Source organism: Cebus imitator, unplaced genomic scaffold (assembly GCF_001604975.1).
Source record: "Cebus imitator isolate Cc_AM_T3 unplaced genomic scaffold, Cebus_imitator-1.0 Scaffold45, whole genome shotgun sequence".
Taxonomy (NCBI): domain Eukaryota; kingdom Metazoa; phylum Chordata; class Mammalia; order Primates; family Cebidae; genus Cebus; species Cebus imitator.
Window position 1 is genome coordinate 5,862,187 of NW_016107360.1, and position 12,028 is coordinate 5,874,214.

The 12,028-nt window shown below is 42.8% G+C and overlaps 1 protein-coding gene across 1 annotated transcript in view; it reads left to right on the forward strand.

Moving 5' to 3' along the window:
• The first annotated feature begins 848 nt into the window (after window positions 1-848).
• DNAH11 (dynein axonemal heavy chain 11) overlaps window positions 849-12,028 on the forward strand; it is a 403,839-nt gene continuing 392,659 nt past the window's right edge. The window contains exons 1-2 of the mRNA XM_017526963.2: window positions 849-1,395; window positions 1,977-2,120. Of these exons, the coding sequence (XP_017382452.1) occupies window positions 1,039-1,395; window positions 1,977-2,120 (501 nt within the window). The 5' untranslated portion in view covers window positions 849-1,038. The remainder of the gene's footprint in view (window positions 1,396-1,976; window positions 2,121-12,028) is intronic.

Genomic DNA, 12,028 nt, shown 5'->3' on the forward strand with positions numbered 1-12,028 from the left:
ATTAACAAAGGAGATTTAAAAGTTTAGTTTGAGGACTCCTTCTCAAAATTCAAAATTTCCATACTAGTGTCAACAAAAGCCACTAATGCACCACAGTGGAATCCCATTTCAGTATCATGAAACTGTTTATAATCTGACGCTTTTCCTCTTTGACCTTTTTGCTCTTGAATTAAATAATAATTTTATAGATTTTAGGAACATTTTGGAGTTCACAAAAGGGCACTGTGCGTTCTCCTACTGGGCGTATTAGCATTCCAGTAAGTGTCAGGTTGAGGATGAGAATCAGGAGAACTTTGAGTACTTAGATCTTGGAGTCCCATGACTAGGAAAGTTGAATTGCAGGATTGGCTCTTTTCTGGTAATAGTTGGACACCTCGGGAAAGGTGAGTAACAGCCCTCAACTTGGGCCCCGAAACTTCTCTGTTACTTAACTATTTTTGTAAGTTAGTCTCTTTCCCATAAAACAAAGACTGACTAGTCAGAAACATGGCTTTCCACGGATTATGTGAACTAGGCTAGGTAAGGGATCTAGCACGAAGCTCGGCACAAGAGAGCATTGCTTCATCCAGAGCACTTGACTAATGCTGGGAGCCCCATCAAGTGTCTAGTAGGCGATGGAGCCGCAGAGAAGTGGAGCAAGCGCACTGGGGGCTCATACCGACCCGGTACAGGAGCCTTCTCGGCCAGTTCGGGACCTAGAGCCCGAGGGCCGCTCCCCTCGGCCTGGCCTTGGTCTTGCCTTCAACTGGGAGGTGGCGCGGAGCACTCACTCCGCCCCCAGCGTGCTGGGGCGGGGACACCGTCCCCTGGGAAACGGGACGCGCTGCTCGACCCAGGCCATCGCCTCGGCCCGGCAGGCTACCTCTGTGCGCAGGAGCCGCTGCTGCTAAGTAGCAGCAGGTGGGAGACGAGGGTCTACGCCTGCGGCGGTCGCGGAGGAGGCTGGGCGCCTCCGCAGGTGTCCTCACTCACTCCGGGCTGACCCAGAGCCTCGGGTGAGGACCCAGTCGGCCCCGCGTCCCCTCGGACGGTTGCCCGATGGCAGCCCCGGTGGCAGGCAGGGAGGCGCAAGACTTTCGGGAAGCCCCGACCCTTCGCCTAACCTCGGAGGCCGCCCTGGAGGCAGTGGGCGCTGTGGAGCTTGAGGAGGAGGAAGAGGTGGAGAGCGAGGAGGCGGCGGCGGCCCGGAGAGCGCAGAGTTTCGCCCAAGACGCTCGGGTGCGCTTCCTCGGCGGCCGCCTGCAGATGATACTGGGGTTCACTGAGGAGAAATGGAGCCAGTATTTGGAGAGCGAGGACAACCGGCAGGTTCTTGGGGAGTTTCTGGAAAGCACCAGCCCAGCTTGCCTTGTGTTTAGCGTCGCCGCCGCGGGGCGCCTTCTGGCTTCCCGGGAGGTAAGAGACGACGGGCAAGGGGACCTGCCCCCGCACCCCGCCCGGTCAGCAAAACGGATAACCAGGGGAGACAGCCCAGTCGCACCCCTTTGGATTCCCGCGGGGCGCTCACTCGGCCACTTCAAACTTAGCTTGAAGTTCCCATCCTGAGGCCCGCAGGACACAGCCCCACGTGCACCCACTCTGCAGTTCGGTCATTGCTGGTTAGTTTTCTGGAAGGTCAGAGCTTTTTTGTATCTGACCGAGAATCCCCCGTTGAGCCTGTTCGACTAGGATAATGCAAGAAAACCAGCGCTTTCTTCAGCTGCTTGGGTGTTAGACGCAAGGTGGGCTTTCCCTGCCAAAAAAAACTTGGTTTCAGTTGCTCTTGGATCTCTCTAGAGTCACATCCTTTAAAAAAAAAATGTGGTGTTTGGCAGAGCGCATATAGCTTGCCATGTAGAAGGACCTTGTTTACAGGGCAGGCAAGACGCCAGGTTTTGTTTCTTCTGCGAGCAATCCAGCTATAAGTTGATAAGTAAATCCTACTTGGTAACAGGAAAACTACAAAGTGAACTTGAACTAATCTGCTCTTGTTTCAGATTCCAAGAGATGCAAACCATAAACTTGTTTTTATTTCTAAGAAGATTACTGAAAGCATTGGAGTAAATGACTTTTCTCGAATGGTTTTATTTGGAGAGTTACCTGCGATGTCTCTTGGACATGTATCTGCTTTCCTTGACGAGGTACTGGTCTGTCTTTAATTTTTAAAGCTTTCAGTTATCTCCATGATATTTGGAATTATTTAGGACAACTCTGATAATTTAAAATAAAATTAAAAAAAAGAGCTAGAGGGGAAGGAAAGGGGATAGGGTTTTTTAAAAAAAAGCTTGTAGAAGCCAGCAGTCTCTAGCCAGGTGGATGGAGTCATGACATCTAGATTGTTCCTGAAAGGAGCTGGTGCTTAGGGATGCTAATATTCAACAGGTGCTAATTGCAGGGCTCATTCTCTCCCTTTCTTCCTTCCAAGATACTTAGAAGCAAATAAGAAGCAACTTGAATGGGCTCTTGAACCTTAGCAGTAGATTTTAAACTTTACATTCAGAGTAGAAACAAATTTACACTTTGAAAATGGGTATTATCAGTTCTTTTTTATGCTTGTTAGAAACTAACAGTTAAAGACTAAGCTTCACTCATGGCAGGTAATGGGAAAAGGTGATGAAAGTGTTAGAAATAGCTCTTAAAATTTCTTTTTCCCTTCTTGGAGAAATACTCTACAACCAATGTTACTGACACTTTAATGTGAATAAGAACTGCCTGGGGATTTTGTGCAAGACAGTTTGGTTCATTCAGTCTGGAGTGGAGCCTGAGGTTCTGCATTTTTAACCTGATAATGATGCTCTTTGTTTGTGGACCACTTTGAAGAACAACTGCCAAGTAACCAGGTTCCATAGAACTACAGCAGCGGTTCTCAAAGTTCGCTGAACATTAGAATCACCTGGGGGAGATTTTAACACGCCAATGCCCGAGTCACACCTCATACCAATTAATTTAGAACGTCCTGAATGGGAGCCAGGTGGCAGCAGTTGTTTAAGATCCCCAGGTGGTTCTAATGTACAGTGAGCTTTGGGAACCGCTGGATTAGATATCTACCAGACCAATTTCTGAATCAGACCTCTGTAATCAGTGTCGTCCTGCCAAGGCCGATATTTAAGGTAGGAAAAATTGCTGACATGTTTATTACTAATTATTTAGCAGTCTCTTATGATCACACCTCGTCTACTTTCTGAGTCTCTTCTTGTGTCTTTTTGAAGGGAGGTATTTTCTTTCTGGACTAACCGAAGTCTCTCACCCCTAACTTGCGTACCCTGTGTGGTTTCCGTCCTCTCCTGTTGAATTTAGTTGGCTTTAGCTGATTTCAGGGAGGTGCTAGGAAGAGTCTTTTAACTTCAGTACCACGAACAGTTTTTGGTTTGAAGCAGGTGCTCAGATTTTAATTGTATCTGATGACTTTAATCATTATGTGAATCTAGACAGCTATCAGCTGGAACTTGGAGGGACAGGTCTACACTATGAAATTCTTGCTCTACTATCTGTGTCTGGCAACAGAAGATACAAGCCTTTTCCAAATTTCTTTACTCTTTGTTTATCCCAGTACCAAGATCTGCATGCTATTCTGAAAAAGGTATGCCTGCCCCTCAGCATCATGATGTTTCCATACATGACTTTTTGTAACCAGATTATATTACATAATTATACTTAGCAAAAGTATTTAAAATGTCATGTGGTTATGTATCATGTTGGCCCACATTTCAATAAAAAACAATTATGAATGCTTGCCAAGACATAGAGGAAATTTCATTTGGCTCTTTTCAGTCAATGTCTGGGCCCCATCCTTCCAAATTCCAATGTAAAAAGTCTGGAGGGGCCCAGGCTCCTGTGTTTTGAAAGTATTTTTTCAATAATTGTATTGACTGGTTTAAGAACCATGGTAAAGAGAAACTCTACAGTTTACAAAAAAGAAACAAGGTAAGTAAAGAGATCCACAGGAAAAGCACATTTGCTTTTTTATCTACAGTTGTATATGTCCTTGATGAGCCTTTGATTCACAAAGTTTGTTATTTTTCTTACAAATGCAAAAACTAGACAAATTTACAACTAAAATAAGACAGAACCTCAAATTGACTTATTTTATACATATTTGATAATAAGCATATCCCAGGTCTGTTTTAAATAATATTTCTAGAGATACTTTAGCTGTTTGTGTTACTAATTGCTTTCCACAGCATGTGTCTCAGAATTTCACAGTGTTTTATCTACAGCTCATAAAACAAATATTAACTTTTAAAAGAAGTTGGCTTTGTCATGGAATGATGTAAGAAACACATTTACCCTTCCAAACCCAAAGAATGGACTCAGAGACACGCAGAACAGCAGACCAAGACTTTTAACGGTGGTCTTACAAGATCAGGTGTTTGTTAGGCAGGCACACCCAGGGCAGTTACAGCAGATAATTTATCTCCTAGCACGCAAACCCCTCCCCCAGTTCCTGATCAGTTGAGTACTGTGGGTTACAATCTTCCTGGACCTTGCCTAAGTTTCATTATGCCCCTTATAAGGTTATACCCTGGTCCTCTTCCTCGCTTAAGTTTCAATTTCCCAATAACAAAACTTTCTTCTCTTTTACTAGCTGACCCCTCCTCTACATTCTGTTTGCTTATCATGACTTTCTAGGTGCATGAGCGGTGAAGTTTTTCATATCTGCTGGCTGGCTGCCAGTACTTAGATTTATCATGCCTTGAAAATGGGCCATTTAAAATGTTTTCTCACAAATTCCCTCCTCTTTTCTATTTACTGTCTTTGGTTTTATTTTTATCTAAACTCTTTGGGTTCTTGAATCACTCTGGGAAAGTTGTTTACTTTTTTTCCTTATAGGAGAGTGAATTTAATTTGGTTTCTAATAGTAGCAGGTTATTTTGCTAGTAAGTTATGTGTATTTGTTTATTAATAGCGGTTTTAATTCATCTTTATGCTCGTCACCTTACACAGGGATAATACAACATCCCACTGCTGTTAAGACTCCTGCCACAATTATGAGAGATGTAAGGATTGGAGTTACCATGCCTTTTCATTATTTAAACCAACCTTCTAGCCAACCTATTAATGGGTCATTAATTTCAGCTTTTTTTGCTAGTTTACTGGCTAGGGTTGTTCTTGTAAAGCTTTTCTGATGGTCCTATCTGGGGCAGTATTCTTGGGAATGAAGGTATAACATTTCCCACCCAACGTAACTCTAGTGCAAGCCTGTTTTCTAAGGCTATTTGGCTGGTGGCATTTAACTGGCTTTGAGGGTGTCCTGAGTATAATTGAGGAATTTTGTTGAATATGATAGATGTAGTTAATTTAATTCATATTTTTATTATAATTGACCACCAGAAAAGTGCTAACTTAACCCCAGCAGCTATTTGATTTTGGGCCTTAAATCTATTAGGCACCCCACTAGGGGCTCCTATTGAGTTAACACATATATTGGGATTAAAAGAATTTATTAAATATCTCCAGTTTTGATAATGAAGTGTATTTTCGGGTATTTTATGAAATACCAGAGTGAAGGCAATTGGACTAAAGCACAAGTCCTGATCCAGTTGGATGGTAACAGGTTGCAAAGGTTCCTTTTCCCACAATACCACCAGATATTTGCCTGGGGTATATGGAAAGCTGAGTAATTGCCATTGCCTGACTCACCCCTGATGTTTAGGATGTGGGTACAAGTTGAGAGTTCTCCCAGGAGCTTATGAACTTTGCCCCCTGCTTAGAGAGGCAAGAGGAGTGGTTTCATATTCCCTGTGGAGAACGAAGGGATTGCTCTGGGATCTGACCTCTGCAGTGCAGGGAAAAAGCAAGGACAGATTCACACCCCCACCCCCTCCCAAGATGTAGTTTTGATCTTGTTGCCCAGGCTGAGGTACAATGGCACAAGCTCAGATCACTGCAACCTCTGCCTCTTAGTTCAAGCAATTTTCCTGCCTCAGCCTCCCGAGTAGTTGGAATTACAGGCATGCACCGGCACTCGTGGCTAATTTTTTGCATTTTTAGTAGAGATGGGGTTTCACAATGTTGGCCAGGCTGGTCTCGACCTTCTGACCTCAGGTAATTCACCCACCTCAGCCTCCCAAAGTTCTGGGATTAAAGGTGTGAGCCAGTGTTATCAGTCAATGACAGACTTTCATAAGCCTCATTTCCCCATGCATCCTTATCCTGGTATAGAGCTAACATGCAATGCATTCCTTTAGGATTGGTATTCCATCCGAGAGGAAACAGAACCACCTGTACCTGAAGTTGTTCCACAGCACATGTATAGCAGTTACTCTTGTTGAGGGCTTGTACCAAAAATTTGACCCATTTGACCCAGGCATTCATATTCCTGTACCCTGTCTCACTTTCTAAGTTTTGCCTTAAATCCTTTACCTTATTTTTACCCTTTAGTGTCATATGGTGAACTAAAGTGTTTATTAGGGTTTTGGAGTATAGCCAGGCAAATGCGGGGTTTACTTTTTCTATTAGTTGGAGAACAAATTGCCCCAGTGGATTTTTCCTGGTGATGTTTGCCCCAACCCATATAACTGAGATGCTACTTTGGGTTTTTGGTTTAGAACAGCTGGATTGTCAATGGTGATGCGTACAGGATTGCATTGTAAATTCTGGCAGTTACTTGGCGGGGAGCCCTTGGACAGATGTACTTTATTCTTTCAGAGTCTCCAGGTTGGAATTGCCCACCCCATGTTTACTGTCAAACCCTGAAATTGGGTAGTCCACCCTACATTATCCCTGCTGGTGCAGGGTGATGCTCTATCCTAACCTGTATTTGGTTCAGGGCAAAGATATTTATCCACCTGAGAGGTGTTTTTGATTTTCCACATTCCCACAAGGTAAAACCTAGCAGGCATTAAATTTTATAGTTTGGGGTACTACTGTCTGGGTTCCATTGATTAGCAACCTGATTGGGTAGGGAAGAGTCCCCTGCTGGTTTCCATTTTGACCTTCTGTTCTTTATAGTAGCCCATCCCAGACATATTAACTTGCAAAAATGGGACCAGCCCATGCTTTGTTTTTAGATTTTTCTCAGTGTTAACTTTAAGGGTTCCTTAGGTGACCTGTGTACTTTCCAATGGTCTTTTTTTCTCCCTTTCAGTTTTTTTTTTTTTTTTTTTTTAAATCATTTTTTTTTTTTTTTTTTTTTTTTTTTGTTTTTTTTATTTTTTTTTTTTTTTTTTTTTTTTTTTAAATCAGTCTCTTGACTTGAGTATAGTGAGTTTACCCCAGTTTAGCTGTTTGTGGGGCCAGCTCAGTGGTTAGGAGCACTTGATAGGGACCTTTGCAGCTTAGGTGGAGCTTCTCTTCTTTCTAAGTCTTAATGAGCACCATTGCCAGGCTGGAAGTGGTGAGCGGCAAATTCAAGAGGTGGAGTTTGAGTCAGAAGTCCTTGTAACCTAAGGGATGACAGGGTGGAGTATATAGCCAGTATATAATTTCTTAAGAATTGATCCTTGGCTTCCATAGTAGGAAGATCTCTAGCTGAGCCCAAATACGGGAGCTCATGTAATAACTTGTAGGAGGACAAGCTGAAGTCTTTTTTTGGGCCTGTCCTAATCCTAAGGAGTGCTACTGGGAGACATTTGGTCCAAGGCATGTAGTTTTTAAGAAGTAGTTTAGTGATACCCTTTTGGAGAGTTTGATTCATTCTTTCTACCCTTCTGGAGGAAGGGGGATGCCAAGGGATGTGATAATGCCATTTAATTTGTAAACCTTCCATAATTCCCCTTATCATTCTTGAGGTAAAGTGGCTCCCATTATCTGAATTTATATTTTCTACGAGGCCAAATCTAGGCACAATCTGTTTTAGTATTATTTTGACCACATTCCCAGTGGTGGCTGTTGGAAGGGGAAAGGTCATTTATGATTACCAGTTAATTCTTTAGTCTTTCTACTTTGGGCATTTCTGTGAAATCTGCTTGAATACTCTCAAATGCTCTTAGTCTGGGAGGTCTTACTCCCATGGCCTGTTTTCTAATCACCTTCTTGTTTATATTTTCACAGGCTACACAACTTCCATATACTTGTTTAGTGATGGTATACATCCCTATGCACCCATAATTCCTAAGTATTGCATCATACAAAGCCTGGAGTCCCCAGTGATTCCCCTTATGTAATATAGATACTAGTTTTCTCATTAGTGGTTTACTTATTTCTCTTACATCAGGAAGTACCCATTTGCCACCTTCAGTCTGAGTGACCCCTATCCTGTCTAATTCCTTCACTCTGGTAAACTGGGGCCTTAATACTACCTTAGGGATGTCTGGGAGCAGGCTAAATAGTCTTCCGATTTCTTCCTCCAGAGAGGCTTGATCAGCAGCTTTATCTGCAGGTTTGTTTCCTGTAGCTTCTATAGTGTTCCCTTTCTGAGGACCATTTACATGAACTACGGCTACCTCTGCTGGAAGCAGGAGGCTTTCTAAAACCTATTTGACTAATTCCCCATGTACCAGTTCTTTTCTTGTGCTATTTATTAGACCTTGCTGTGTGCAGAGTTTTCCAAAAGTGTGAACCACCCCATAGGCATACTTAGAATCAGTATATGTAGTGCCTTCTTGAGCTTTAAGGAGCTTTAGGGCCTGATTTAGACCATATAATTCACAGGTTTGGGCTGACCAGCTGCTAGGTAATCTACCTTGCTCACACAAGGAGTGTTTATTTCCATCAGTGACAGCATGGTCATTATGTCTCTTGCCATCTGTCACTCGGGACGACCCATCCACAAACAGCTTATCCCATTATGTAGTGCAGCTTGCCTAAGGTCTGGTCTAACTTTGGTTACGTATTCTATGATATTTAAGCAGTTCTGGTCTGATGTCTCTCTGTTTTCCTCTCCTTTCCATAGGAAACTGGCTGGATTTAGGCAAATACTTGTTATGAGCAAATCTTTTTTTTTTTTTTTTTTTTTTTTTATTTTTTTTTTTTTTTTTTTTTTTTTGAACTAATATGTCTTCATATTTTAGAATCTGAGAATCCATTAATTATCTCCCAGCTTTTTGATTTAATATATTCCTGACCTGGTGTGGGGTGCTTACTATCAGGGTTCCACCAAAGGTTAGCTTTCCACTCTCCTCTAGCAGCAGCGCTGTGGCAGCACTGCTTGCACACATTCAGGCCACCCCTGAGAGACAGGATCCAGAAGCTTGGAGACAAAAGCAGCAGGTTCCCTCTTCCCTCCCCAGGTTTCAGTGAGCACCCCAAGGGCCACGCCCTGGTCTAATGCTACAAACAGATGGAATGGTTTCCCTAAAGTTGGGAAGGCCCGGACCAGGGATGTAATGAGGGCCTGCTTTAGCTTTTTTACTGCCTGAATTTCCTTTGGGACTGTGGCAAAAGATTGGGTTTCTCTTCTAGTAACTTGAGACAGAATCTTTGTTTTTTGAGCATATAAGTTAATTTATTACCTACAGTTAAACCTAAAAATTTTCTGAGTTTTCTCTTTTTCTTAGGCAAAGGCAGACCCACTATTCCTGATAGCCTTTCTGGTTTATTTTTTGCTTCCCTTCACTAAGTAGGTGTCCTAAATGTTTAACTTCTTTTTCTACAAACTGCAGCTTGTTCTTCGAGATGCATGTTCCTCTTCCTCCTAACGAAATTAAGCAAGTTTATGGTGGCTTCTGATACTTTGGCCCTCCTCTCCCCAGAAGTTAAAAGATTATCTATGTGTTGTAGCAACTGGGTTCCCCTGGGAGGTTGGAATTTCTCCAGAACTTTTTCTAAGGCTTGACCAAATGCATGTGGAGCTTTGTGAAACCTTGTGATAGCATAGTCCAGCAGTACTGTTGTTTTCTCCCAGTTACAGGATTTTCCTGTTTAAAGGCAAAGAGGTCCATACTCCTGAAAGTCTAAGGGACACGCCCAGACTACATCTTTTAGATCCACCGCACTGCACCACTTATGTTCATAGGGTATCTTGCTGAGGAGAGTATAGGGGTTGGGCACCACAGAGCAGTAGGTCTGGACAATTTGATTTATAGCCCGTAGACCTTGTACCATTCTGTACAACCCATTAGGCTCTTTGACTGGGAGAACTATGAGTATTGTACAGGTGACATGCAGGGTTTTAATAGTTCATCTTTCATTAATCTCTTTATTACTGGCTGGAGACCTTTTCTCACTTCAGTAAAAATGGGAGTATATGTATTTGCCAACTACTTCTCTTGGTTTATTTTAATTTACAAGGGTGTGATTTTTAACTGTCCCCTATTGCCTTTCCTAACCCTCACAAGGTGATTAATTTTTTTCTTCCTCCTCTGTTAGGCCCATTATTACTTTTATTTGTCCTTTCTTCCCTCCTGATCCTAAAACCAATCTTACAATCTGGTTTTGACCTAGGATGTTAGTTTCTGCTTTAGGAACATATAAAAGTGACCAATTTGTTTTGTCTCAATCTAATGAACATTTTCTTGAATATCGGACATTGAAATCCCTCCCCTTTTACTCCTGATACAGTTGATTTTTCCTTGGAGAGTTCTGTACCACTTGGTTGGTGAATTAGGAAGGAGCAAGCCATGCCAGTATCAATCAAAAATGTCACTTCTTCTCCCTTGGGTCCCACCTTCAAATTTATTAAGGGTTCCTGGTGGACGTACTGAGAAGGAACCCCGGAACTCCCTAGTCTTCATCAATGGCCATGAGGGGTATCACCCTTTCTTCTGTTTTCTATTTAGGAGATTCTTTCTTAAAATGCCCTGACTTCCCATACTTGTAACATCCACTCATAGTCTTAGGAGCTTTCCTTTTATTTCCCTTCTTCTTTGTGTTGAAATATATCTTGTCTCCTTTGAGGAGGATCTTGATCTTACCTTTTTTTTTGACTACCTCTTCCACAGTGGCAGCCATGATTTTTTGTTTATGCTTCTCTTCCTCTCTCTCACAAACACATTCTGAGCCTCCCTTAGTATTTTCTCAACTGGTCTTTGATTCCATCCATTAATCCTTTGTAATTTTTCTGTAATGTCAGGCCAGCTCCTTCTTATAAAGTTAAGCTTCAAAAGGCCTTGCCCTACTGGGTCCTCTGGATCTAATCTGGAGTACTTTCTTATCTGATCTCTGAGCCTCTGCAGGAATGCAGAGGACGTTTCCTCTTTTTGTTTTTGTTGAATCTTGAATGCCTTTGAGACATTTTGTGTCCTAGTAGTGGACTTTTTGATCCCTTTTATTATTAGTTCCCTAAGGTTCTGCATTTGGGTCTGTTCTCTGGAATTTTTTTTGTGGGGGGTGGGAGGTGGGGAGACTGAGTCTCACTCTGTTGTCCAGGCTGGAGTGCAGTGATACAATCTCAGCTTACTGCAACCTCTGCCTCCCAGGTTCAAGTAATTCTCCTGCCTTAGCCTCCTGAGTAGCTGGGATTACAAATGCATGCCACCATGCCCAGCTAGCTTTTGTATTTTTAGTAGAGATGAGGTTTTGCCATGTGGGCTAGGCTGGTCTAAAACCCCTGACCTCTGGTGAACCACCTGCCTCTGGCTCCCAAAGTGCTGGAATTATAGGCGTGAGACACACGCCTGGCCTTTTGGATCATTATTATCTCATTTGCTATCTACATTTGGAAATTTTTGTTTGGCTGGCAGGACTTCTTGCCTGGGAGGGTGTTATCTCTCCCAGATGGTTATGGCTGCTCTCCTAATAATTTCCCTTTCTTTCCCTGTGAAGAGGATATTTATGATAGACATTATTTCAGCCTAGGTGTAAAAGCTGGGTTCTAGTAATTGGTTCAGCTGGTTTGCTAAACCCAGGAGATTTATTATTATTATACTTCAAGTTCTGGGGGTACATGTGCAGAACGTGCAGGTTTGTTACATAGGTTTACATGTGCCATGGTGGTTTGCTGCATCCATCACCCTGTCATCTACATTAGGTTTTTTTCCTAATGCTATCTGTCTCTTGTCCCCCTAGCCCATGCTATGCCTTCTTTAGCCCTCTACCCCCTGACAGGCCCTGGTGTGTGATGTTCCCCTCTCTGTGTCCATGTGTTCTCATTGTTCAACTCCCACTTATGAGTGAGAACATGCAGTCTTTGCTTTTTCTGTCCTTATGTCAGTTTGCAGAGAATGATGGT